General features: G+C 42.9%; 2 protein-coding genes across 2 annotated transcripts; both read right to left on the bottom strand.

Annotated features, from left to right (window-relative positions):
- Positions 1 to 19,836: 19,836 nt before the first annotated feature.
- LOC146679161 (beta-1,3-galactosyltransferase 1-like) lies at positions 19,837 to 21,224 on the bottom strand. Its single transcript, XM_085408603.1, has 2 exons — positions 21,214 to 21,224; positions 19,837 to 21,142 (listed from the first exon to the last, which is right to left on the bottom strand). The coding sequence occupies exons 1-2, from the start codon at positions 21,222 to 21,224 to the stop codon at positions 19,996 to 19,998; spliced, it is 1,158 nt and encodes a 385-aa protein (XP_085264729.1). The 3' UTR covers positions 19,837 to 19,995.
- Positions 21,225 to 22,633: 1,409 nt separating this feature from the next.
- Positions 22,634 to 24,653, bottom strand: LOC146679160 (uncharacterized). The gene is made up of 4 exons (XM_085408623.1): positions 24,482 to 24,653; positions 24,232 to 24,378; positions 23,553 to 23,654; positions 22,634 to 23,379 (listed from the first exon to the last, which is right to left on the bottom strand). The coding sequence occupies exons 1-4, from the start codon at positions 24,581 to 24,583 to the stop codon at positions 23,074 to 23,076; spliced, it is 657 nt and encodes a 218-aa protein (XP_085264749.1). The 5' UTR covers positions 24,584 to 24,653; the 3' UTR covers positions 22,634 to 23,073.
- Positions 24,654 to 25,193: the final 540 nt, after the last annotated feature.

Raw genomic sequence — 25,193 nt, 5'->3', positions numbered from 1 at the left:
GTTATTACGGTGTATCCATATAAATGGCCCACCCTGTATTAATAAATCTATTTTTTCATATTTATACTTGCTGCATGCATGGGGGAAATGTTAGCTGCAAGCTTTATGTGTGCATGTTGTTTACAGCAGTGCAGCGACCCCCTTGAGCTTGAGCCTTTGGGTCGATTGCATTGTCTGCATTGTCCCTTCTTCTCAGCTGTGCTGCTCGTTGCTGTTAATTATTTTGTGATTGACAAGTGCAGTTTCACAGATAATCCCAGATAATTCTTCATTTTCAAACATGGGTTCATTGAGATTTACAAAATCCCCAAAAGTTGATTCTGTTCATCTGCACGTAGCATTCCCGATAAACAGAATCTACTTTTTGGGATTTCCTTCTCTGGATCATTGAGCATGCATCGAGACATTTACAAAATAGATTTAATGTTGTATTCAGAATAACCTAAAATGAGTAACTAAGGCCACAAACTCGGAAGAAAGTGTTTAAAGAGGTCAAGTCATAGTTTGACAGGAAGTCCTTTTCCCAACCACAGCTGGTGACCTTCGATTCAAAAAGCAAGCTCAAGGCATTTCAGTCTGGCTTTGTACAGGGAGTGCAGAATTATTAGGCAAGTTGTATTTTTGAGGAATAATTTTATTATTGAACAACAACCATGTTCTCAATGAACCCAAAAAACTCATTAATATCAAAGCTGAATGTTTCTGGAAGTAGTTTTTAGTTTGTTTTTAGTTTTAGCTATTTTAGGGGGATATCTGTGTGTGCAGGTGACTATTACTGTGCATAATTATTAGGCAACTTAACAAAAAATAAATATATACCCATTTCAATTGTTTATTTTTACCAGTGAAACCAATATAACATCTCCACATTCACAAATATACATTTCTGACATTCAAAAACAAAACAAAAACAAATCAGCGACTGGAGCTCTCTGCCCTTTACCAATCCAGCCACGGGCCCATCCATCTGGTCCATCAAGACTCACTCTCATTTCATCAGTCCATAAAACCTTAGAAAAACCAGTCTTGAGATATTTCTTGGCCCAGTCTTGACGTTTCAGCTTGTGTGTCTTGTTCAGTGGTGGTCGTCTTTCAGCCTTTCTTACCTTGGCCATGTCTCTGAGTATTGCACACCTTGTGCTTTTGGGCACTCCAGTGATGTTGCAGCTCTGAAATATGGCCAAACTGGTGGCAAGTGGCATCTTGGCAGCTGCACGCTTGACTTTTCTCAGTTCGTGGGCAGTTATTTTGCGCCTTGGTTTTTCCACACGCTTCTTGCGACCCTGTTGACTATTTTTAATGAAACGCTTGATTGTTCGATGATCACGCTTCGGAAGCTTTGCAATTTTGAGACTGCTGCATCCCTCTGCAAGATATCTCACTATTTTTGACTTTTCTGAGCCTGTCAAGTCCTTCTTTTGACCCATTTTGCCAAAGGAAAGGACGTTGCCTAATAATTATGCACATCTGATATAGGGTGTTGATGTCATTAGACCACACCCCTTCTCATTACAGAGATGCACATCACCTAATGTGCTTAATTGGTAGTAGGCTTTCGAGCCTATACAGCTTGGAGTAAGACTACATGCATGAAGAGGATGATGTGGACAAAATACTCATTTGCCTAATAATTCTGCGCTCCTTGTATTTCTAATCTGAAAGCTAAATCCTCGTTTTTACTGTCTATGCTCGGAAGCTACATATCTTTGATACACAGTCTATGGTCACAATGTGATGAGAAGGAGGAGAAAAGTGCAGAAATTTAAACGAGACGCTTAATGATTCTGAGTAAAACGGGTGAAGATGGAGAAGAACAAGGCAAAAATGTGCTCAGAAGAAAAGTTTGACGAACAGGGAAAACTATGCAGTGGTACCAGGAGCAGATTTAAAAGAAAGTGCAAGTTGCAACCCCCTGACTGTAGCTCAGGGGGTTGGGAAGCATATCTGTAACCGGATGGTTGCCAGTTCGATCCCCGGGCTCTCTGTCCTGGTCGTTGTGTCCTTGGGAAAGACACTTCACCTACCGCCTACTGGTGTTGGCCAGAGGGGCCGATGGCGCGATATGGCAGCCTCGCTTCTGTCAGTCTGCCCCAGGGCAGCTGTGGCTACAACTGTAGCTGCCTCCACCAATGTGTGAATGAATAGTGGCATTGTAAAGCGCTTTGGGTGCCTTGAGAAGCGCTATATAAATCCAATCCATTATTATCATTTTCATCTGGACAAACTTTTTTTCTATGGATTTAGGAAAATATCATATGCAGCTGAGTCTCATGGCTGCGTCTCTGAAGACTGTAGTGTGTCTGCTGTCACATGTAGGGATTAAAAGGTTAAGAAACAAAAAGGTCTGCTTCCCAGGTGGTTCAAGCCATTCACACACACGGTATCCATGGAAAACATGTTTGCTGGTTAGGTTTAGCGCTGCGCTGCCCCTGCCCATCTGGAATGTCACACAGATAAAATGCAATCATCTTTTTATTAAGTCGGTGTTCAGTTTATATAGTGAACATATGTGACGTGTGACGTGCTTTATAAACTCCCAGACTCACTGAAGTTCAGCGACTCCAGAAGCCGATCACGCAAGAAGAAGCAGGAGTTCCTAATAAAAGGGGAAATATTCATTGGAACGGTTTCACAGCACAGGACATCGTCTCCAGGCTTAATAATTCATACTTACAGAGGAGCATTGAATTATTGAACTGAGCTGTTAGTCCAGTGATGACTCACACACTGTTATTCTGAGAAGAGTTTCAGTTTTGCCTTTTCTTTCTGCGTTTTATCAGCCTGGCTGTTATGTACCAGATGAGACGGACGTGTGTTTGTTGCATCTTCCTAGCTGAGCTTTATTCTGATGTTAATTCAATTCAGTGTTAATTTTACAATCAGTTGATTTAATTATTGGGTTTAGCTGTACAAAGCTTCCATTTAGATATCTGGATGTCACGGTGGTGGGTCGAGTGAGGAGAACCCAGGAGGAGACACAGGCGAGGAGACGGAACTGAACTCTAAACGAAAGGCGAGCCTTTATTAGGGCTCATACAAGGAGGCAAAAAGCAAGCAGCAAGGACAGTGTTGAAACTACACTAGAACCTAAACAGGGAAAAATGAAAACTAAGAAAATTGTGATTCAACTATGAAAACTAGGAAGACTATGACTATGAACACTCTGAACACTGTGACAAGACATGGGGGAGGTAACACAGACGACCTGACAATGACTAAACGGAAACAAATAGACTAAATACACAAGAGGTAATAAGGGGAAGTGGAAAAACACGAGGGAACAGCTGCTATCATGAACATCATGACGCCACAGTGGAAGTAAAACTAAAACAATGAACATGCACCACAAGACCCCTTCAAAGTGAAACGGGAACCATAATAAGACACAGAAATGACATGAGCTATACAACATGAAACTCACAGACATGAGACATGACAGATTAGACACACTAACCAATGAGGGAGACTTAAACACGGGTGAGACACAAGCGGAATCTGTTAAACCATGAACTGTTAGTGCACCCTAGCCATGACAGAATTTAGGTCAGCTGAATATGAAACTAGAACACAAATTAACAACAAAATACAAAGAAACTCAAAACACTGGGTCTCACAAGCCAGTGCCGTGACACTGCCGACAAACAAAATCTGGATCTGTGCAGCTGCTAGTATTCCCTCTGCAGACCGACACTGTGCCAACCAAACTCATCGGCTCAGCCCTGCTGTACTCATTGTTGGTATGTGAGCCTGCAGAGGTGCGTGCTGCGTCCTTAAAAACACACAGTTACAAATGGAGGAGTCGTTTCAAGTTAATAACCTGACTTATTTCAACTTTTCCTTTTTTTATTGTCATTACTACACACCAAAGGAGGAAAGCAGAAAGCTCTGACACTTGGTGCTGTGTAGATTATATACAGGAACTCTGGCAGTGTTGTAATTTCCGGTTCCACCTAATGTGGGCAGTGTTGTCTCATTGCAACAGTTCAGTGAAAAGTATTACCTGGACTCTGAGAACAAAAGAAAAAATGACACCGTGTTAATGGTTGAGTGTGTCGGCAGTTGTGAAAAAGTAAAATGATAAGAGCTTAAAAAGCCTTTGTATGTATCTTGTATGTATCTTATCTTTGTAATTATATAGCCAAACAAGGCAGTGAGAAGTAGCAGCCTCCCCATCCCCGGCTGCCTCCCTCTTCCCGCTCCAACACACCCACCCACACGAGTAGGACCTTGGGGTGTGGGTGTGTCACCAGGGTGCAGGGGAGGCATTCTTCCCCCCCCCCCCCCCCCCCCCCCCCCCACCCCCACCCCCAGGAGGGGCAGTGCTAACACCTGCTCTCTGGCAGCAGCACCATTCTCTCCCGTGTTTTAAATGCACCTTAGAACAACACGCGCAGCAACACTACACATGAGCGAGAGGAGGGAGGTTTGGGGGTCTTCACACACCCCTGTTCTCTGCTGGCCATCGGGGCAGGGGGGCTGATTGGGATCTGGGATGCAGGGCCTCCCTGCTGCTGCGGAGCCTGGGGCGGTCCGCTTGCCTCCACCCCGGGGGAAAGGGTTACATCTCCTGGGTCTAGGTGCCGTTTCCCCCTCCTTGGCGGGGCCTGGTGCCTGTTGCTCAGTCAGGCCTCTTCCGGGGCAAAGGGGGCACTCGGGCCTCCAGCCTCTGGGCCTGTGGCTCGGTTCACTCTGGCACAGCTGGCTGCCAGCAGAGCCGGCGGGCACGCCACTGCAGCCCCTTCTGGCTTCTGCTCCGTGGCTACTGGGTGACCCCTCATCTGGGGCTCTCCTCAGCTCTTCCCAGGAGAGTGGCACGGATGCCCGTCCGGTGGTCCTCCTTGGGCTCTCGCACTCTGAGGCCTCTGGATGTCTGGAGCCTGGATCTCCTCCATGCCTGCTTCATGCCCTGGGGGCGGGGCTATGGCTCTCTACACCCTCTAGCAGACCATTACATGGGGAAACCTTTTGTATACAAGCGCGCTGATCCACACAGGTGTGCACACGGGTGTTCACTGTTCATAGACATAAACTACACCTTTATTGGCTGCTACTTCCAAGCACATTGTGCGCTGTCGGTCCTGCTTGCTACACAACAACATTCAATATTTAGTATTTACTGCAGTTTACACTTAGCTAGATTAACGTGATGGTGTTGTGTTTAGTATGTTGCTCTGGTTTTTTTTTTTTTGCTTGTTTTCTCTTCTTTTTCTCTCAACAGGTGATCCAGGAGATTTTTTTTTCTTCTTTCTCTTTTTAAGTGTCCTTCCTCACTGTCCCTCTTCCCTTCTGTTTTTCTTTTCCTTCATCTTTCTTTCTCCCTTTCCTATCCCTCACTCATGTCTGTCCCATCTGTAACCACTGAAAATAAAATAAAATAAATAATAACAACAAAGGTCGATCAAATGGACCAATACGGCAAGGCCGTAATGATCCATTTGGCAAAGTAAATCCATTGGGTATCCTTGTTGGTCTTCAGACAACAATTCTGATGGCTAAAGAACCAAATGGGACAGGCAAAAAAAAAAAGAGAAGTAGCAGCCATCACACCACCACCTGCCAAAAGCAAAAAAGAGATGAAAGTGTTGTGTTTTAGAAAGTTGTGCTAAAGCATCACGATCAAGCCATCATGCTCAAAAGGGACTCTCACATCTGTCCCTGATAGTGATGTGTTGGTCGCAAACGAAACGGCTCTTAGAGCCTGATCTTTGAAGTGAACGACGAATAAATGAATAAAAGTATATTTACGGTGGACCCTAGAGAGAAAGCAGCACGTAAAAACTCCAAAACACGTACAAAACACAACAGAAGTGCTCCAGGATGCTAGGGCGCAGTGTTGAACTTTTGTTACCTAGTGGCTACACAAGCCAGGAAGTACCAACGACCGGATTTGGTGTGTGGTAGTAACAGGTAAATGAACATTTTTTTAAATTATTTGAATATGACTGCTTGTGTATAAATACACAAACAATACACATATTCTTTCAACTGTGTAATTTAAGTGATCCAGGTAGCTCTGTTTTGGAAGTTCAGTTAACGCTAGAAATGTGTTTTGGAGTTTGTACGTGCTTTGTCTCTAGGGGCCACCACATATATTTATATATAAACATATATAAATAAAACCACTTTTTTTACATTAGTACATTTTTAATGTCTTAGTACAATACATTAATTCATTTTTGTGCATAATTTTATATTGTTGTTAATAATAAATTAATTAAAGCAACAAAACAACCTGAAGAGGAGCCGAAAGAGCCGGTTCTCTAAAAGGAGCCGGAAATCCCATCACTACAGAGGAAAATAAAGCTTTGCTTATCATGAGCTGCAGTTTAAAAATGTAGGTAGGCAGGAATTTATACAGTCCTGTACATTAGCAAGTGGTGGAGGCCAGCAGGTGGATGAGAGAAAGGGGAAGCAAAAGGAGAGACCCGAGGCGGCCGCCAGTCCGAGTGTCAGGTGAACTGAACTTCAGGTAAGAAGTTATGACCTGCAGTCTATCTGGGTCAGATATAAACCAAGTTTAGGTGGAGTTTATTTTCGTTGTGCTGACTTTTTACAGTCAGTTACAATAACTCGTACTGCGTGCTAGCTAGCATGACGGAGTTTCTATACAGCTGGGTGGGTGCTATGATGTTACTGATAGTGAACTTTATTTTATTCATAAGGTTTGTTAGTAGAGTTGCCAACCTTCCCGTAAAAAGACGGAATCGTCCCGCATTCAGAGAAAATATTACGCGTTTTGTATTGAGCTGAAAAGGAGCACAGTTTGTCCTGTACTTCAGCTAGAATGGAAAAAGACACAAAGCTGGCTTTATTCTGTCTTTACGCTGTCAGCTGCCTCTTCTTCGCTCATTCTTTCCCCTCCCTCTCCTGTTTCTACTTCAATTAACATGATCATGAAACTGATCAATGATCAGCTAATCGGCTTTTCTCTCTTGTTTGTTTATCGCCCACTTTGCGCCAGAAAAAGGAAACCAGCGGATGTTGCGCTAAACAACAGTTGCACGTTTAAGCTTGATCAGCTGTTGTTAGAATTTATCCATCCATCCATCTTCATCCGCTTTATCCGGGGCCGGGTCGCGGGGGCAGCAGCCTAAGCAAAGAGGCCCAGACCTCCCTCTCCCCAGCCACCTCCTCCAGCTTATCCGGGGGAATACCAAGGCGTTCCCAGGCCAGCCGAGCGATATAATCTCTCCAGCGTGTCCTGGGTCTGCCCCGGGGCCTCCTCCCGGTGGGACATGCCTGGAACACCTCACCCAGGAGGCGCCCAGGGGGCATCCTTGTCAGATGCCCGAACCACCTCAGCTGGCTCCTTTCGATGTGGAGCAGCAGCTGCTCTACTCTGAGCCCCTCCCGGATGGCCGAACTTCTCACCCTATCTCTAAGGGAGAGGCCAGCCACCCTTCGGAGGAAGCTCATTTCTGCCGCTTGTATCCGCGATCTTGTTCTTTCGGTCACTACCCACAGCTCGTGGCCATAGGTGAGGGTAGGGACGTAGATCGACCGGTAAATTGAGAGCTTCGCTTTTACACTCAGCTCCCTCTTCACCACGACGGACCGGTGCAGCGTCCGCATTACTGCAGCTGCAGCCCCAATCCGTCTGTCGATCTCCGGCTCCCTTCTCCCATCACTCAGATTTGGAGGTGCTGATCCTCATTCCCGCTGCTTCACACTCGGCTGCGAACCGTTCCAGTGCGAGCTGGAGGCCCTCACCCGATGAAGCCAACAGAACCACATCGTCTGCAAAAATCAGAGATGAGATTCTGAGGCCACCAAAGCGAAAGCCCTCCGCCACTTGGCTGCGCCTAGAAATCCTGTCCATAAAAATTATGAACAGAACCGGAGACAAAGGGCAGCCCTGGCGGAGCCCATCACCCACCGGGAACGAGTCCGACTTATTGCCGGCAATGCGAACCAAGCTCTTGCAACGGTTATATAGGGATCGAATGGCCCGTAGCAATGGGCCAGACATCCCATATTCCCGCAACACCTCCCACAGGACACCCCGAGGGACACGGTCGAATGCCTTCTCCAAGTCCACAAAACACATGTAGACTGGTTGGGCAAACTCCCATGCACCCTCTAGTATCCTGGAGAGGATAAAGAGCTGGTCCAGTGTTCCGCGACCAGGACGAAAACCGCATTGTTCCTCCTGTATCCGAGGTTCGACTAACGGACGAACTCTCCTTTCCAGCACCCTGGCATAGACTTTCCCAGGGAGGCTGAGGAGTGTGATCCCCCTGTAGTTGGAACACACCCTCCGGTCCCCCTTCTTAAAGATGGGGACCACCACCCCGGTCTGCCAGTCCACAGGTACTGCCCCTGATCTCCACGCAACATTGCAGAGGCGTGTCAACCAGGACAGCCCTACAACGTCCAGAGCCTTCAGGAACTCGGGGCGGACCTCATCAACACCAGGGGCTCTGCCACCAAGGAGTTGTTTAACTGCCTCAGTGACCTCGCCCCCTGAAATTGGCGGGTCATTCCCCTCATCCCCAGACTCTGCTTCCTCCTCGGAAGACGTGTCAGTGGGATTAAGGAGGTCTTCGAAGTATTCCTTCCACCGCCTGACAATTTTCTCAGTCGACGTCAGCAGCGCTCCGCCAGCACTATACACAGTGCAGGTAGAGCACCGCTTTCCCCTCCTGAGACGTCTGACGGTTTGCCAGAATCTCTTCGAGGCAGTCCGAAAGTCTTTTTCCATGGCCTCTCCGAACTCCTCCCACACCCGAGTTTTTGCTTCAGCCACTGCCCGAGCCACATTCCGCTTGGCCTGTCGATACCTGTCGGCTGCCTCCGGAGTCCCACAGGCTAACCAAGCCCGATAGGACTCCTTCTTCAGCCTGGTGGCTCCCTTCACCTCTGGTGTCCACCATTTGGTTCGGGGATTACCACCACGGCAGGCACCAACCACCTTGCGGCCGCAGCTCAATGCAGCAGCTTCGGCAATGGAGACGCTGAACATGGTCCATTCGGACTCAATGTCCCCAGTCTCCCTCGGAATGCTGTTGAAGCTCTGCCGGAGGTGTGCGTTGAAGATCTCGCGGACTGGGGCCTCTGCTAGACGTTCCCAGCACACCCTCACTACGCGTTTAGGTGCACCAGGTCTGTCCAGCGTCCTCCCCCGCCACCTGATCCAACTCACCACCAGGTGGTGATCAGTTGACAGCTCAGCCCCTCTCTTTACCCGAGTGTCCAGAACATATGGTCGCAGGTCTGCTGATACGATTACAAAATCGATCATCGACCTACGGCCTAGAGCGTCCTGGTGCCACGTGCACTTATGGACACTCTTATGTTCGAACAGGGTGTTCGTTATGGCCAAACTGTGATTAGCACAGAAGTCCAATAACAAAGCACCGCTCGGGTTCAGATCAGGGAGGCCGTTCCTCCCAATCACGCCCCTCCAGGTCTCGCTGTCATTACCCACGTGAGCACTGAAGTCTCCCAGCAGGACAAAAGAGTCTCCATCTGCTCTGTTGTCTCCAGAGCAGATGGAGCACCCTCCAGCACCCCCCCCCCCCCCCCCCCCCCCCCCCCCAGGGACTCTAAGAAGGCTGGGTACTCTGAACTGCCACTCGGCGCATAAGCGCAGATGACAGTCAGGACCCATTCCCCGACCCTAAGGCGCAGGGAACAAACCCTCTCGTCCACCGGGAAAAACCCCAACATACCGGCAGCAAGCCGAGGGGATATTAGAATACCCACCCCAGCCCGCCGCCTCTCACCAGGGGCAACTCCAGACTGAGACAGAGTCCAGCCCCTCTCCAGGAGACTGGTTCCAGAGCCCAAGCCAGGCTCCTTTCCCACCAGAGAGGTGACATTCCATGTCCCTATTGCCAGTCTTGGCAGCCGGGGGTCAGTCCGCCAGGGCCTCCGCTCCTGGCCGCCACCCGGCACACAATGCACCCGACCCCTATGGCGCCTCCTGCGGGTGGTGGGCCTGCGGGAGGATGGGCCCATGTCTCCTCTTCGGGCTGTGCCCGGCCGGGCCCCATGGACTAAGGCCCGGCCACCAGACGCTCGCCCTCGGGCACCCTCCCCGGGCCTGGCTCCAGGGCGGGGCCCCGGTAACCCTATCCCGGGCAGGGTAAACTGTTCCCTCGGTGTCCTTTTCATAAGGGTCTTATGAATCGCTCTTTGTCTGGTCCCTCACCCAGGGCCAATTTGCCATGGGAGACCCTACCAGGGGGCAAAAGCCCCCAGACAACATAGCCCCTGGGATCCCTGGGACACACAAACCCCTCCACCACGATAAGGTAGCGATTCAAGGATTTATTTAATATTAATTTCTAATATCAGCTGATGTTTGCTGGAGCCACAGCTGTAAAGGCTGCTGGTCATGATGCCGGTTTGGATATGTGGTGAGAGGGAAACATGAAGATGAAACCAGGAGATGTCCTTACTGAATCATCAGAGCTGAACAGGTGATGGAGAAACAGGTTCACCTTTTAGGTGACGTGAATGAGTTGAAGAGAAGTTATGAACTGTTTCTGAGAGACAAATAACACCAGGATCCTTTTTTACACTGACAGCTGGTAACTGTGCAGGGGCGGGTCTAGCAAAGTTTTGCCAGGGGGCCAGGTAGGGCATTAACAGGGAAAGGGGGGCACAAAGAAATACTTTTCTTTCCTTTTCCCATTTAAAATGTCTAGCTTTTGTTAAATATCTGAATCTTACAACCAAAGTTTTTCTCTGACATAAAATGTATAGAAATCATACATATACCAACAAGACAGTGTACATCAGCGGTCCCCAACCTTTTTTGTGCCACGGACCGGTTTATGCCCGACAATATTTTCACGGACCGGCCTTTAAGGTGTCACGGATAAATACAACAAGATAAAACTAGTACCTGTACCGAAAAAAAGATGATTTATTCATAACACATGTGAAAAGACCCATGAAAACAGAGTTAACGATAAAAACGATAACAAAATAACACTGAAAACCGATAAAAACACTGAAAACCATACATTTCACACCTGAGCCTCAACTCTCGCAGACCGGGACCAAACGACTCACTGACCGGTACCGGTCCGAGGCCCGGGGGTTGGGGACCACTGGTGTACATCACTCTCACAACAGCGTCTGTTTTCATTCAAAGGCTTTATGGCTTTTCCTATAATACCTGGGGGGCCGGTCTCTAGTCAAAATGCCCAGGCCGATTTTTTGTCCCAGTCCAGCCCTGGTTACAGCACTTTCAGAAAGACATCTACTGTGATGAAATCTACTTCCCACCGCTGTGTATTTATTATCCAATATTGTCATCTTCCCCTCAGCTTTGAGGATTCTGACAACTAGAATGACTCGGGGGTGTTGATTCATGTCAACTAACATAATCATCCTGCTGTAACCAGGTTTCTGTAAGGCAGAGTAAATCAGTGTGCTGATCAATTATTAATTCATGTACTAACAGGGACTCGGAAGAGAAAGACCTCATGTCCAATAATCTACACTTCACTGTTTGACTCTTTGTTGCTGTTGTGAATTCTATCTTGTTCTTTCTGTGGTCGGTTTTCCCAACCAAGCAGTCAGCTGAGTCGCCTCTGTCAGTGCGCCCCAGGGTGGCTGTGGCTACAATGTAGCTTGCCATCACCAGTGTGTGAATGTGTGTGTGAATGGGTGGATGACTGGATAAGTAAAGCGCTTTGGGGTCCTTAGGGACTAGTAAAGCGCTATATAAATACAGGCCATTTACCATTTACCATTTAGCTGAGACTGAAGAAGTCACTTGGATCAGAAACGTTTCTCCCACAGAAAATGCTACGTCCAGATGAACAGAATCTACTTTCTGAGATTTCCTCACCTGCATGATGAGCATGCATCAAGATATAAAAACAAGTAGAAGTCCAAGACAGCAACTCTGCCAAGGCAGTTCACTCTATTTACTTTCAGGGCAATAGTTTTGTATTTTGTATACAAACTAGGGCTGCATGATTTTGCATAAAATGAAAATCACGATTTTTTGGCTCAGAATTGAGATCACGATTCTCTTTTCCAGTATAAATATTTATTGCACTTATTAACTGCACATCAACTTCGTAACAGTTGAAACTGAACATAAAAACAATAAATAAACATAAAAACAACAAATGTCTCACATTTTGTCATTGCTGCAAAATGTTGTACTGCTTGAAATCCCGTCTCCACCGTTGCTCGACACTGTCCTGCATGAAAATCATATTTTTCTTGAAGGATGCAGACTTCTTCCTGTACCACTGCTTGAAGAAGGTGTCTTCCAGAAACTGGCAGTAGGACTGGGAGTTGAGCTTGACTCCATCCTCAACCCGAAAAGGCCCCACAAGCTCATCTTTGATGATACCAGCCCAAACCAGTACTCCACCTCCACCTTGCTGGCGTCTGAGTCGGACTGGAGCTCTCTGCCCTTTACCAATCCAGCCACGGGCCCATCCATCTGGCCCATCATGACTCACTCTCATTTCATCAGTCCATAAAACCTTAGAAAAATCAGTCTTGAGATATTTCTTGGCCCAGTCTTGACGTTTCAGCTTGTGTGTCTTGTTCAGTGGTGGTCGTCTTTCAGCCTTTCTTACCTTGGCCATGTCTCCGAGTATTGCAAACCTTGTGCTTTTGGGCACTCCAGTGATGTTGCAGCTCTGAAATATGGCCAAACTGGTGGCAAGTGGCATCTTGGCAGCTGCACGCTTGACTTTTCTCAGTTCATGGGCAGTTATTTTGCGCCTTGGTTTTTCCACACGCTTCTTGCGACCCTGTTGACTATTTTGAATAAAACGCTTGATTGTTCGATGATCACGCTTCAGAAGCTTTGCAATTTTGAGACTGCTGCATCCCTCTGCAAGATATCTCACTATTTTTGACTTTTCTGAGCCTGTCAAGTCCTTCTTTTGACCCGTTTTGCCAAAGGAAAGGAAGTTGCCTAATAATTATGCACACCTGATATAGGGTGTTGATGTCATTAGACCACACCCCTTCTCATTACAGAGATGCACATCACCTAATATGCTTAATTGGTAGTAGGCTTTCGAGCCTATACAGCTTGGAGTAAAACAACATGCATGAAGAGGATGATGTGGACAAAATACTCATTTGCCTAATAATTCTGCGCTCCCTGTAGAGCAGGTAGTGTAACAATAGAAAAATAGTTGCGGGACAGCACTGTGTAGCGTTTGTCTAGGGTGTTGATCATTTTCCTAAATCCCTCGTTTTGCACAGTGTTGATGGGAGCCATATCTTTGGTCAGGTGATAAGTGATAGCCTTCGTAATTTCTTTGTGCCTGTGGGAGTTCGACGTGTATAGGGAAGCGCTGTATAAGGTTCCCGTTATTGATGTTTGGGTGGTTGACCGGGACGGATTTTCTCCTGTCACTTTCTCGTCATCCCTGACGTGCTCTCCGTTGCTTTTTCCCTGCTAATTTTAGCATCACACGGCACAGCTTCTGTATCACGTGGTATAAGGCTCCGCCCTTGTCATTTGTTGAGCAGGAAGAGTGAGCTCTTGTTTTCATGCAGATTACGTCCCGGATCAAAATGCGGTACAATCATCGTCGTCTTTTTTTTTTTTTTTTTTTTTTTAAATCGTTGTCATTTGGAAATGAGATCACACATAAGTATGAATCGAGATCGCAATTTTCTAACGATTAATCGTGCAGCCCTAATACAAACATTATATAGGAGCAGTTAATTGATAGGAGGTAAATAACTTATACTACAGTATCCATCCTCCCATCCTTTTTCAGGGTGGTGGGGGGGATAGCCCAGCCGTTTTAGGGCGAGAGGCGGGGTCCACCCTGGCCAGGTCGCCAGTCTGCCAGAGGGCTTATACTACAGTATGTTTCTAACAAATAGGAATCCCATTTTTTCTCTTGACAGTATTGTCCTGCTTCTGGCTCTTTGACCCTGTGTTTCGTAGACCTTGTGAATTTTGAATGTTTGTTTATGTTCGTCTCAGTGTAAAGCTACCGTGTCTGAGTCTCAGTGTTTGTGCTACTTCCTGTTTTATTTTGACAGTCCCTTGTCTCGTTTGCATTGTGTTTCTTTTGCTCCTCCTTGTGTCATTATGTCTAATTTGTTCCTGGTGTCTTCCCAAATGTTTCCTCTTCCCTAATAACCGTTTCAGTCTACCTTTGTCTTTGCTTTCCCTGAGTTTCCTAGCATATGTGCCTTCTACTGGTTTCCAGTTCAGTTTTCACTTCCTATCCGATTATTAAGTGATGACGTGACGAATCCTACTTCCGGGCCTAAAGTAGTCTGCATTTAATATGGCTTTTGTGTTGTTAACATGTTTAATGCTTTGTATTTTCTTCTATTTAATCTCAAAAAGCTCCTAAAAAGAGTCAGTGATCCCTGTTGACCTCCCTCGGCTTTTATTACCGCTAATCATTTATTTAAGCTCAGTTTTAAAACCTTACGATGTAACTACAACCCAGCCCATGCAGCAGTATATGAATGACTAACCTCGTATTGTGGATGGATTATCTCAGTTGTTCTCCTGGCTTAAGTTTGGTCCGTTTACAGCATCCTGCCATGCGATTACATTTGTTCCTGACCACTGAGAACACTCACGTTAACTTTTATCGAGTGGGAAAAAAGTTAGCTTGTTTATATTATGCTAACATAGCTGTATACCAGCTAGCCAAATTCAGTAACCCTACAAACGTCACTGCTGTTTAGTTTTCTTGTTGGAAGTGTTATGTTATGTTGGAAGTGATAACAGAGCTGTACGTTCTAATTTGTTTCCAAAACTCCGCAGTCAGGACATGCTATATTGTATTTAGATAGAAGCTAGCGAGCTAACTTCCTGCTAACTTTTAACTCCGTTAAATGTCATAAATTCCGTTTTCATGGATGCCTGGATGTTAAACTCAATTGTTACACCTGGTAGAGCAGAACGCTGATCATTTTATTAAAGATGAAAGACTTAAGACAGTGTTTTAACTCTCAGTAATGCCACAGTGATCATTTGATATATGGACCTGCAGCAACCTGAGTTTAGGCCCAGACACGGCTAGTGACGTCAGACTGAACAATCAGATTGTTCCTGCTTTAGGTTTCAGTCTTGTGTGTTCCAAGGCTTTTTTTTTTGTTGTTATCTACAATTAGGTCCTCACTCCATGGATCACTGAGTGTGTATGTCACAGACTAACTGACTCTCTTGACCTTGAATGTGAGAGCACAGGTCTAATGTTAACTTTAGTAACTTACTCTGGCCCATATTTAGTTTGTTGGAGTCTGGTCACCAGAAGTACAAAGTCTGTATCTGGCAGGAGCCTCACCCAGATCAAGCAAGATATTTCCAGTAGTGATAATTTGTCTTGCTGTGTGCCACATTTCAGAAAAGACACCTTCAGATATTCTTATGCCTGGATTCTCCAAACACTTTCTCAGTTTCATGTATGAAGATGTTTACTTCAGGTGAGCACACCTGTAGTACTATGTGGTATACCATCAACAAGTTACAACGTGTCTTAACTGGTCATATCAGTCAATGTTATCTAGTTAATCACAGATTGGAGCGACACGAGTTAGTTTGACACACGAGGCCAAACACTGAGATTTCGTTCAGGCAAAACATATTTTGCAGTGTTTTAATGAAGGAACTTATCAAAGGGTTTAAGCTTAGATAACCAGTGGCTATCTGTGTTTATATATGTGTTTTAAAGTCTTGTTGTACTGGAAAAGAAAAGGGATATTCAAAATTTCTCGCCTGGTTTGTGGTTTTTAGGTGTATAGATTGAAGTTCTCTGGTGACCTGTAATCGTTTTTCTTTGGCGCCAAAGACTATTACCTCAGTTTTGTTTTTGTTTAGCTGGAGAAAATTGTGGCACAACCAGTCATTAATTTCCTCAATGCATTTACCAAGAGCCTGTACAGGGCCTCGGTCTCCTGGTGACATTGTGATATATATTTGTGTGTCATCTGCAGTGTTGGGACTAACGCGTTATTAAGTAACACGTTACAGTAACTACGTTATTATTGTGGTAACGAGCACGGTAACTAGTTATTATGCCAAAATCAGGAACGCGTTAGTCGTTACTGGGATTTAGATAGGGTCGTTACTCGTTACTTCGTGTGGTGGCTATCGCGGAGCTTCCACAGATTCAGTAACATTAGCAAGTGGTGGAGGCCAGCAGGTGGATGAAGGAAAAGGGACGCAGAAGGAAAAGAGACCCGAGGCGGCCGCCGGTCCAAGTGTGAACTGAACTTCAGGTAAGAAGTTATGACCTGCAGTCTCTCTGGGTCAGATATAAACCGAGTTTAGGTGGAGTTTATTTTCGTTATTCTGACTTTTTCCCTACTGCGTGCTAGCTAGCATGACGGAGTTTCTATACAGCTGGGTGGGTGCTATGAAGTTAATGATGTTGAACTTTATTTTGTTCATAAGTTATTAGAGTTGCCAACCGTCCCGTCTGGTATTCAGAGAAAATATTACGCGTTTCTTATTGAGGTGAAAAGGAACAGTTTGTCCCGTAATTCAGCTACAATGGAAAAGGCACAAAGCTGGAGTTATTCTGTGTCTTTGCTGCACAGCTGCCTCTTCTTCTTTCATTCTGTCCCCTCCCTCTCCCGTTTCTACTTCAATCATGAAAACTGATCAGTGATCAGCTGATCGGCTCTCTTGTTTGTTTATCGCCCACTTTGCGCCACAAAGAGGAAACCAGCGGATGTCGCGCTAAACAACAGCAGCACTTTAAGCTTGATCAGCTGTTAGAATTTATTTAATATTAATTTCTAGTATCAGCTGATGTTTGCTGGAGCCACAGCTGCAAAAAAGCTGCTGGTCATGATATGGTTTGGTTATCTGGTGAGAGGGAAACATGAAGATGAAACCAGGAGATGTCCTTACTGAATCATCAGAGCTGTGATGGAGAAACAGGTTTACCTTTTAGGTGACATGAATGAGTTGAAGGGAAGTTATGAACTGTTTCTGAGAGACAAATAACCCCAGGATCCTTTTTTAGGTAGCTGACAGCTGGTAACTGTGCAGCAAAATCTCCAGTGTTAAATTAACACTAGAGAGTGTCTATATGGGTCCACACCTCTGAGTGTTAAATACAACACTGTTGAGTGTTAAATTAACACTTTTGACAGTGTTATATGTTTAAAAGTAACCTAGTCAGTTTTGAAGGTTAACAAAACTGACTAGTTTTGTTATTTCTAACATTTTGAGTTATTTTCCAGTGTTAGAAAATCAGCACTGCTCAGTGTTGGTGTATTAAAAGGGAAAGGGGGGCACAAAGAAATACTTTTCTTTCTTATTCTCATTTAAAATGTCTAGCTTTTAAAAAATAATTATCTGAATCTTACAACAAACGATTGATAGCTTGATGCATATATACCATCAAAACAGTGTACATCACTGTCACAACAGCGTTTGTTTTCATTCAAAGGCTTTATGATTTTTCCTATAATGGTGGGCCGGTCTCTAGTCAAAATGCCCGGGACGATTTATTTGTCCCAGTCCAGCCCTGTATGCAGCTCATCTGCAGTCTGGTGTTACCTACATCTTCCTATTTGGAAGGCAGAATTTCCGAGTTCTGAGTACAATCGAAAGCACCACGACTGCAGTTTTTGTGTTGGATGTAAAAGGCGGACATGACACTGTGACGTTGGCTAGAATCATGGCAGCAGTCAACGACGGTCCAGGCGTGGCATTTCTCTCGTGGAAATGTGCACATTATCTTTTCCTTTCTATTAGTAGGTGGCACAGTGCACTGTGGCAAGTAAGCAAGCTAGAAGACTGGCAAAGTTATGGAAGCAACACATTAACAAGAGAATTCTGAGTAAAACCAAAGTTACTTTCCCTAGTAACTAGTTACTTTGAAAGTAACGAGTAACTTGAAGTAACTGAGTTACTTTTGAGAGAAGTAACTAGTAATGTAACTAAGTTACTATTTTAAAGTAACTTACCCAACACTGGTCATCTGCATAGCTGTGGTAGTTTATTTTGTTGTTCTTTATAATCTGTGCCAGTGGGAGCATGTAAATGTTAAACAGAAGGGGTCCCAAGATGGAACCTTGGGGAACTCCACATGTGATACTTGTCTGCTCAGATGTGAAGTTACCTATTGATACAAAGTATTTCCTTTACTTTGTAAGAAAACCCTATCAATAAAATGGCCTAAAATTACCAAGCGCCTGGCAGTGAGAAGCAAAAACTTCCTTTTAACAGGAAGAAACCTCTGGTAGAACAGGCTCTGACAAAAGGTAAAGGGAGACCGAGACAGTACAAATACGGCAGATAAAATAAGTATTGAATGCACATGAAACAAGAGACCATCAATGCAGACAGGCAGGAAAGACACACAATGACAGATGGACTTCACACGGAAGACAAAAGACAAAGACGAGGAGAGCGTTGGCAAAAAAGGGAACTAACATAATCAACAAAGGAACCAAGGACCAAAATCTGGCTTCTCTAGCTGCTTATTTTAGGATTGTATTTAAACATAGATACTTGGTACTTACTGTTTTTATAATGTCTTTAAATGTTTTTAAAAACTAAACTCAAAGGCCTACAGACTGCCTCAATAATGTGTAATTGTTTTGTGTAATTTTAACTTTGTTTGTTCGTATGTATTTGTTTTGAAATGTGCTGCCTCTTGGCCAGGACTCCCTTGAAAAAGAGGTTTTTGATCTCAACGGGACATTCCTGGTTAAATAAAGGTTAAATAAAAAAAAATTAAAAAAATGTTTAAGATTTATATCTTAGATGTTTTTAGTAAATATAAGGATATATAAGGATTTACAAAATGCATGTAATAGATTAGATTAGATTAGATTAGATTAGATTAGATTAGATAGAACTTTATTAATCCCTCGGGTGGGTTCCTCTGGGAAATTCGATTTCCAAATGTCAAATATGTCAGTGTTGTTTGAGATTAATAAGATCTCATAAATTGCAAACATGTTAAATACCAGTTTAACAGATATAATAGTAGAAATTAGTATTCAAATTGCATAATTATGTTGGTTTAACATTAGGTAGCTAAGTGGTGTCAAATAAACATGAGATGTGCATGTTTTTCATGCTAATACAACTGCTTTTTTTTCAGTGCAGTTCTACATGCAACATGAGGAAATTCATGTCTGAACTCATTTTCTCCACAGCAGAATGCCCAGCAAACGTCAACAGTTAATGCTTATTATAGTTTTCTTGTGATTTGTTGTGATCATGTGTTTTCATCTTCTTAGCTACAAATCATATCATATATTGACCTGTTACAAAATGTCCCTTTAATACAATGTGAAGCCACAAAGGTTGGTCTGTAACTCGATAACATGCTCAGGCTTCATAACATCGTACGAACAGATGTGACTGCCTGATCTGACAGAACTTGTAATTTATAAAGAGGGAGTCTCACAATTATGCACAAAGTCATACTTATATATATATATATATATATATATATATACACACACACACACACACACATATACACACACAGAGTCATCTTAAAAAACTTCCTATTAATGTTTAATAGTATTTTTCAATAACTTTAGTACTGTGATATTTTAAAATAAATCAGCAATATTGTGTTTATAACACATATACGATAATAATATAGATAATTGCAATGATTCACTTTACAAACTTTACACAGTGCAGGTTAGTGCTGAGTCTCTCCATGAGTATTTATAATGTAACTTATTTACCAAATAAGAGACAAAAGTCACATTAACTAAAGTCCATTAGACTGTAGAGTCTTTTTTTCCTACATTGATCCTGTTAACATCGACATTGTTATCATGGAAATATCAGTGTCTGCTTTTTCTTCTTTTTTTCTCTTTTGCTAGCTTCATGTTTTCAGTATTTTTTTTATCTATAGAAAACTTGTGCTGAGATGTCAGCTACACGGATGGTACAAATAATAAACTGTATTTCATGCATAAAACAGTGTGTAGTTATGGAGTGGCACAACATCGGTTAGGTTTTAATGACATTTAAGATGGGGGAAGTTAAAAAAGGAAGTATAAAATTTTCCAACATACAGCCTTTGTTTATGTTCTCTTAGATCAGCAGGGGCCTGGTTTTTTTAAATCTTTCCAAATGTCCACACGGTTAGTGAATGGATGAGTTGTGGTGGCTACTATACGGGAGAAGTGACATCGGTTATATGCCAAAGGAAAAACATGGAAGTAATCACCGCTTGGGGGGTAAGTGGGAGAGATGCCCAGGTGGTGCATTAACATCCCTAAATACACATCCTCAATGTAAAGTGCTTTAACATGTCTGGATGCCTCAGTGAGCTTTTTAGGGAGGTCTAAAGACATAATGTAGCCCAGGCCCAGAGCATAGACAGGGTAGGAAGCTGGTGCATAAATGTCAGATGGTACATACCACTTAGAGCTTGGATCTCTCACTACTGTACCCCATCCCGTCACAAGTCCAGTCATGTAGTTGGTTTTTTGAGCATTCAAGAGCATATTGACAAGATTGTGCACATTCAGAAACATGTCTGAGTCAATCTTCATGGCATAAGAAGCACCGGAGCAGTGCGCAGTCAGCCACTCCAGAATTACCATGGTCTTAATGGTGAGATTCTTGTAGCAGTCCACAAAGTTGCTCTGGATCAGGTCGTGATACTTGTTGCTCTCCTGAAGCATCTGCTGTTGGACCTGCTCTGCTCCTGGCCCCGTCTCTAGCCCCAGTAAAAAGAAGAGCGTCACCACTTTGCCCTGCACAACCCTGTCGTTCCCCCAGGTGCTGCGGATGATGTCACGGTCTCGCCTATTGTTTGGTGCTACGGGAACCATCAGAACCACAAAAGGTTTTTCCCGCTCACACTTTTGTGGCTCATTTATGATGAAGTGGTACTCATAAGGGTATTCGACTAAATATGGTCCAGGAGAAACATGAGGAGCGACCGCTGCAGTTTCTGTCTTCACTTCTGGTGCCGATGTCATATTATTAGTTCGAGGATGTGTTGATGAGCTGTCGTTAACCACAGAGTGGAGAGAGATTATTTTTTGTTTCTGCCGTTCTAAAATAGTCCACAAGTTTGACGACTGATTTTCCATCCACTTTTTGGGGTTCCAGTCTGGGGTTATTTCCCTTATGCTGTAAATAAAGAACACACCCCCAATTACCAGAATAATGGCGAAATACCGAGTCCTGGATATCCTAAACCAACTTCTGCTCTGATCATCCGCCATTTCCTGCCTAAGAGGAGAGAAAAGCCATTGAGATTATGCACATGAAAACAGAAAATAGCACTTAAGTAGCGTACAGACCTTTGTTTCATCTTCGTCTACAAATGTGGATTTTTTTTCTTCTCCAGATAACAGGAGAAAAAAAGACGATGTAATTCCACTGATAAGTTCTTGCTGGCGCTTTAGGAATTTTGCTGTAAAGAGAAGACAAGGAATGAACTTATGACTTACTTTTCCCTGTAAGGGAGCCACACCTTTGTTTTCTCCGCCCCCTGTTTACTTTACCAATGAAAGGTTCCAACATTTCCAGAGGCTATGAGAACGCCTTTTCTACTGAAATTGGCCCACCAAACCAATTTTACACACCTCAGTTGTTTAGAGAAAATAGACATTTGCTGTACCTACAGTTTACAGACGATTTCTACACAACTCATATACTTGCACTCTGTTGCTTTAACAGACACACATAGTGTCTGATAAGAGGACAGCTGTAACCATGCATTTATCAAATGAGTGCATTGATAAAAAAAAAAAAAAAAACCCACACTGAGCATACAGAATGATACCACGGAGAGTCACCGTGTGGTCAGCTGTGCTTAAATAGGTTTGTTGTTGTGTCACAGTAAACCCCACCCACACTGTAAAAACTGTGACTAGAGGTTACTTAAAAAAGTTATGGCAACAAAGTGACACTTGAAATAATTAAGTAGATTTTAATTTCAAAAGATTTATGTAAAATGTAGAGAAAATGTTAATTAATTTCAAATAGAAAACAAAAGTAGATATTAATAGAATTAAACTGTAAATGTGTTGGATTTAGGGTCAAAATCTCAAACTGAAGGTTGAAATTGCCCAACTTTACCAAAAAAAATAATTGATATGAAATAAGTCTCTGAGAAAAATTACTTTGAATTTACTAACTATCTGGCAAAGGTTTAGTAAAAACTTCCTAAAATATCCATTATAAAGAAATGAAATCTTGTTTTTTCAGTAAAACTCAAATTGGATTCAATAATTTTCCAAATAAACCTTAAAAATAATGACTGAATAATAAGAGAAAATGAAATGAATTTTACTTATTTTCTGAGTAAAATGAATCAATTTCACAAAGAAAACATCAAAACAGTAATTTGTTTTATTGTGGAAAATAAAACACAGTAATTTATAATATAACATTTTTCTGCTCGTATACACTGAATTCTCATCAACAATCTCCTGATCTCCTAAATACATTCCTCTGCTGTAAATTTGTTTTAGTGTCATAAACAGTTTATCACACAGCTTTGTGTACAGAGCAACAGCAACATAAACTGCATGAATGTAAACCAGTTTTGTAAAAAAGAAATTAATCTTTAGACTGTAATATCAACATGAACCTGAAATTTGAATATCCTTTACCGTTTCCTTTATCTCTGTTACTTATTTATGATTGACAAACAAAAACTTTAATTAGTCAATCTTTTGTTAAATTGAATCACTCAATATAATTGTAGAACAAAGGTTTTTCACTCATGTACATGGAATATCAATAATGTAAATCAACCTTTTATCCCAATTTGGATGTTTAACCTGAGAAAATCTAAGACACATGTAAGAGGAAGTAACATTTCTACAGCTACAGGACTGCACTTCTGTTAAATTTTAAAGTTGTTTTAAACTAATGTTTTATAGTAACATACACTATAAACAAAGAAAAGCTTCACTAGTGATTCCTCCAATTTGCTGCCTTTCAAACAGAATATTCCTAAGAAACTTGTAGGTAATAAAAAACAAACATTAAAATGAAGAGCACAAATACAGCCTGACACATTGCAGGTCATTTGGGTAAGATATGAATAAGATGAAATTAACTTGAAAACTGAAAAGATAGCTGCATCTAAAAAAGACAAACCAAAGGTTTTCAGTGAGCTTACTTCCCTTTCATTCTTTCAGAGTCCTCGTTTAAGCCAATAACTTGTTCTTGAGGCTGTTCACTTTTGGTGAGAGCTTAGCACAATCCAGTTCAAGGAAAAGTTTCTGGAATACTTCCAAGGTGTATTTTAGCTCTTTGGGATAGGCAAGATCGACTGCATATGTCAATCCAACCAGCATTGCGCATGCTCTTGGAAAATTGCCCAGAGCAGGCATAACTCTCACACCCTCCAGCACAATGCCAATGTCATCCTCCTCAGATCCAACAGCCTTGATTTTGTAGATTTTCATCCTCTGTTCAGAAAGATCTTGTGACACACCATCCTCATCAGCATCCTGAAACAACAAACACATGGGTTTTCTGACTGTAGTTGCACACATGAAATATTTCCTGGACACATCCTGTAGCTGAATGACAAATAAAACATGATAATGCCTCAAATTATTTGAAACTTGACAAACACATATGAATAACAAAAACAGAATAATGTTTCTACTTCAACACTTACACTGTACTCTTTGATCAGTTGATCAATGGACTCCCCAAGGTACACCATCAAGCACTGAATAACCAGATTTCTGGTTATGTTATTGCTAGGATTGCTTGGTGACTGAAAATGAGCAAGAATTCCAAAAATTACCATCAGATAAGTGACCATTTATTAAGACAAAACTGTGAGAATTGGCAGTATTAAAAAAAACTGTTAAATATCAAATTATCACCACATGGAGCATTATGTGCGATAATTAGCTGATGTTAATGCACATGCCTGGGTGCTGACAGTCAACACAAAGGTATTGTCAACATGCTTGTAAGCTTCAATCTTTAAATGTGTCGTTTTAGTAAATTACATTAATTTAGTCATTTAGTTTTTTATCTAATTTAGTTTATGTTCGTCAGAAAGGGTTTTTCCTTCTTGGGACAAAACAAAAACCCAGCAATACCTGTACTTGTGTTTTTTTGTTTGTTTTTTGTTTGTTTTTTTACTAAGAATAGACATGTATTTAAAATACAATTAAAACATGAAACCCATAATTGTGTTGTTAATTATATCAGTGACGTCCTGGCGTCCTCTTGCACTGACAAAAACATGCAAACAAATTAGTGGAGCTGTGCACCATGCAAATGAAATTTGACAAAAAAATTCTTTAAATAAAATTCCAAGCTGAAATGTCAGTGGAAAATACCTTGGCTATGATAGCCTGCAACTTCAATCCCATGGCTCCCCCCTTGGAATGGAAAAGGGCCAACAGTTTGGGAGTGTACTCATCCAGCATGGACATGAATTTGGGTTCAAGGTGTACCAGGGTGATCCTGTAGAACTCATCCTGCAGCTGAACGACAAAAAAAACCATGATGCAGCCTCAAATTATTTGAAGTTTGAAAGATTACATTAAAAAAACCCAAAAGCCCACCCAAAATGAATTTGGAACTCACATGAGATGCCTCAAACAATGCTGGCCATCTGGCTTTGATGTCTTCAATGCTGGGGGACAGGTTGACAATTTCATGTCGTCTATGTGCAAATGTTTTAGCCATTTTTTCTTTTATCACTTTGTTGTTGTCTCTTTTCTTGACTTCAGTAAGCAACTGAATTCTCTCTTCTTCTTGACTGTCCTCATCTTCACCTGCTGGATATGGCGGAAGGTAATTTACCTCTGCTTTCCGAGGCTTTTTCACTTTATTTGCAGACTTCTGGTCACCTGGACTCTTGTGTTTCATGGCATTGCATGTCAACTCAGGAACACCAAACCCTCTAAGTTTTGTACGATAATTGGCCATCTTGTATTTGATGCTTTGTTGCCAACCATAATAACCTGAGAAAGAGCCAGGTTCCTTGAGACAAGGGTATTTTGTCACAAGTGCCTCAGCAACATAACTAACCTGTGCACTTGAAGGATAGGCCGTAAATGTAAATATAGTTTCAGCCAACTTCTCAAGAATATCAGTCTTTACTTTGGAGGTGGGCAGAAGATTTCCATTCTTTTTATACTCCTCAGTGGCTCTTTCCAGGTACATCTCAGTTTCATATGCAAACTGTGGAATGGGGAACTGTTTCGGCCAGGGCTCACAACGTTCTGTGGTCTTCTGCCTTTTGAGAATAATGGTGTCCTGAGAAGAAGTAGTTGCAGCAGAGTCTGCATTGGAT

Source organism: Rhamphochromis longiceps, linkage group LG1 (assembly GCF_057381845.1).
Source record: "Rhamphochromis longiceps isolate RC_006_pf linkage group LG1, R_longiceps_female_GT1.1, whole genome shotgun sequence".
NCBI lineage: Eukaryota > Metazoa > Chordata > Actinopteri > Cichliformes > Cichlidae > Rhamphochromis > Rhamphochromis longiceps.
This window is presented reverse-complemented; position numbering and strand designations above follow the sequence as displayed.